Source organism: Propithecus coquereli, unplaced genomic scaffold (genome assembly GCF_000956105.1).
Source record: "Propithecus coquereli isolate 6110/MARCELLA unplaced genomic scaffold, Pcoq_1.0 Scaffold162, whole genome shotgun sequence".
Classification (NCBI taxonomy): domain Eukaryota; kingdom Metazoa; phylum Chordata; class Mammalia; order Primates; family Indriidae; genus Propithecus; species Propithecus coquereli.
This window is the reverse complement of record NW_012140747.1, coordinates 1,981,044-1,983,163: the sequence shown is the minus strand read 5'-3', so window position 1 is coordinate 1,983,163 and position 2,120 is coordinate 1,981,044. Positions and strand designations below refer to the sequence as shown.

General features: G+C 33.9%; 1 protein-coding gene across 1 annotated transcript in view; it reads right to left on the bottom strand.

Moving 5' to 3' along the window:
- LOC105807672 (exocyst complex component 1-like) overlaps window positions 1-2,120 on the bottom strand; it is an 85,106-nt gene that overhangs the window by 73,876 nt on the left and 9,110 nt on the right. The window contains exon 2 of the mRNA XM_012641095.1: window positions 609-745. Within this exon, the coding sequence (XP_012496549.1) occupies window positions 609-745 (137 nt within the window). The remainder of the gene's footprint in view (window positions 1-608; window positions 746-2,120) is intronic.

Sequence of the window (2,120 nt, the reverse complement as noted above, 5' to 3'; positions counted from 1 at the left end):
TTTTTTTTTTTACTCTTTGTGCCTTTTTAATAAATGTATGAGACATGCAGAGTTAAGTTAAAGGGCACCTGTAGTTTCATTAGCGCAAGCCTTGCTATTAGTCCTATCAACAGTACACGTGGATGTGGTACATGTATTCCCTAGTGCTCTGGAGCAGCCTTTGGGCTGCAGAGGAAGATGAGGGGCAGGGTCAGAAAGGAGGAGGAAACATCTAATCTAATCAAAGGAATTTTACTTGGTTTCCCTGTAAAAAAGAGTATTTCTGTGAAAAGCCTCTGAACTGCCAGGAATATAGGTGGTTGGTCCTTTAACATGATTATCACGTTATTCAACTTTCTTTATTTTGCTCTAGTTTATGTAGTTTATGTACAAACATAATTGTAGCTTTAAAAAAGCAAAAACAATGAAATAAACATACGTATGTACTTATTTTTAGTAGCCTAAGAGTTGGGGGTTGGTAGGTTGAATAATATATTTTAGACTAATTCTTGGTTAGCTGGTAGACCAGTGGTCACAAAACAAGTTTAGATCATCTTAGAATAGAAAATACTATGTTATAAATGAAAGACGCTTTCTGAACACTGGTCAAAGAACTAAAAAAAACATACTTTGATAGCATCTTTGGCATCTACCACAGCAAGGTCTCGAAGGGCCCAAGCAATCTGCCTTTTGTAGAAATCTCCCTTATCAGACTTCTTAACTTTGACCACCTTCACCTGCACGGGGCGTTCAGTTGTCACTGTTGAGTAAAACACACATTTTCGTTAGAAATATTATTTCTCTCAGTCATTTCTTCATTCACTCTTTGCAAAGACAGCTTTCGGGTGCCTAGTATGTGATATGGAAAAAGGTGTTTAACACTTTACAACAAACTGCTATGATTGAGGAATGCACAGAATCCTAATAAATGTGTATGATCAGCCTACCGGGTCAGAGGCAGATTCCTTGAGAAATAAATCTTCAGACCAGTTTTAGAGGAAGAATGAGGTAAAATCGAAAGAACTGACATATGTAAAGTCAGAGAGGCCTGGCAGAGCATAATACCATTTCAAAGAACAACAATAAATAGTTCAATATAGACAGTATATACAATAAGGTAGACGGAAATGAAGTTACTGAAAAAGATGGGAGGTCGGATCATAAAGGGCCGTTAGCTGAACTTTTGTGTGTGTGTGGGGGGGGTTATTAAAGGATCTTAATTAAGGAAATCACATCTTCTAATTACCAATTTCTAAAAATTAATCTGGCAGCAGAATGGAGAGTGGACTAGAGTGAATGTCAATACATTTGAAAAGTAAGTGGTTTTCCCTAAAAAACCCTAAAAATTCCCTAAAAAAATGTAACTTGCCAAAATTGACTCAAGAATAGAAAATACAGAAAGTTCTGTAACTATTAAAGAAATTACACTGGTAAGTAAAAAATCTCCCCTCACCGCCCACCCCAAAAAAACTGGTCCAACACAGTTTTGCTGGTATCTTTTGCCAAGCTTTCAAGGAATGAATCATTCCAAACACACACAATTAATTCCAGTATATAGAAAACGAGGGAATGCTCTCCAATTTATTTTTGTAACTTTGATTATAAAGCCAAAGATAGTATAAAAGAGAAAATTACAGGACCATGTAACTAATGAACATGGACGCAAAATCTTAAAACAAATATAGCGTAAATCAAGGGTATATACAAAGAATAATACTTCATTTCATCAAATCTAAGATGTACTTTTCTGCTCACATTTAAAAATCTCTGAAATCAGGATAAATCTTAATCAGACAATATTATAGCATTTTTAGTAGTACCTAAAATTATAATACATGGTATAATCAATGGAATATTTTATTCTAAGAAGTCAATTTATCATTTGAAAAACCAAGTACAATTATTAACCACACTAACAAAGGAGAAAATTATATAATAATCTCAATGATATAAAAAAACACTTGATAAAATTCAACATCTATTCACGATTAAGAAAAAAAGAAGAAAGAAAAAAAGCATAAGAAGCCAGGAACAGAAAGGAACTTCCTTAACATTGTAAAGGATAGCTCAAAAAAACCTATGGCAAATATCATACTTAAAGGTGAAATCATTCCCTTTGAGATCAAAGATGTATTGATGAT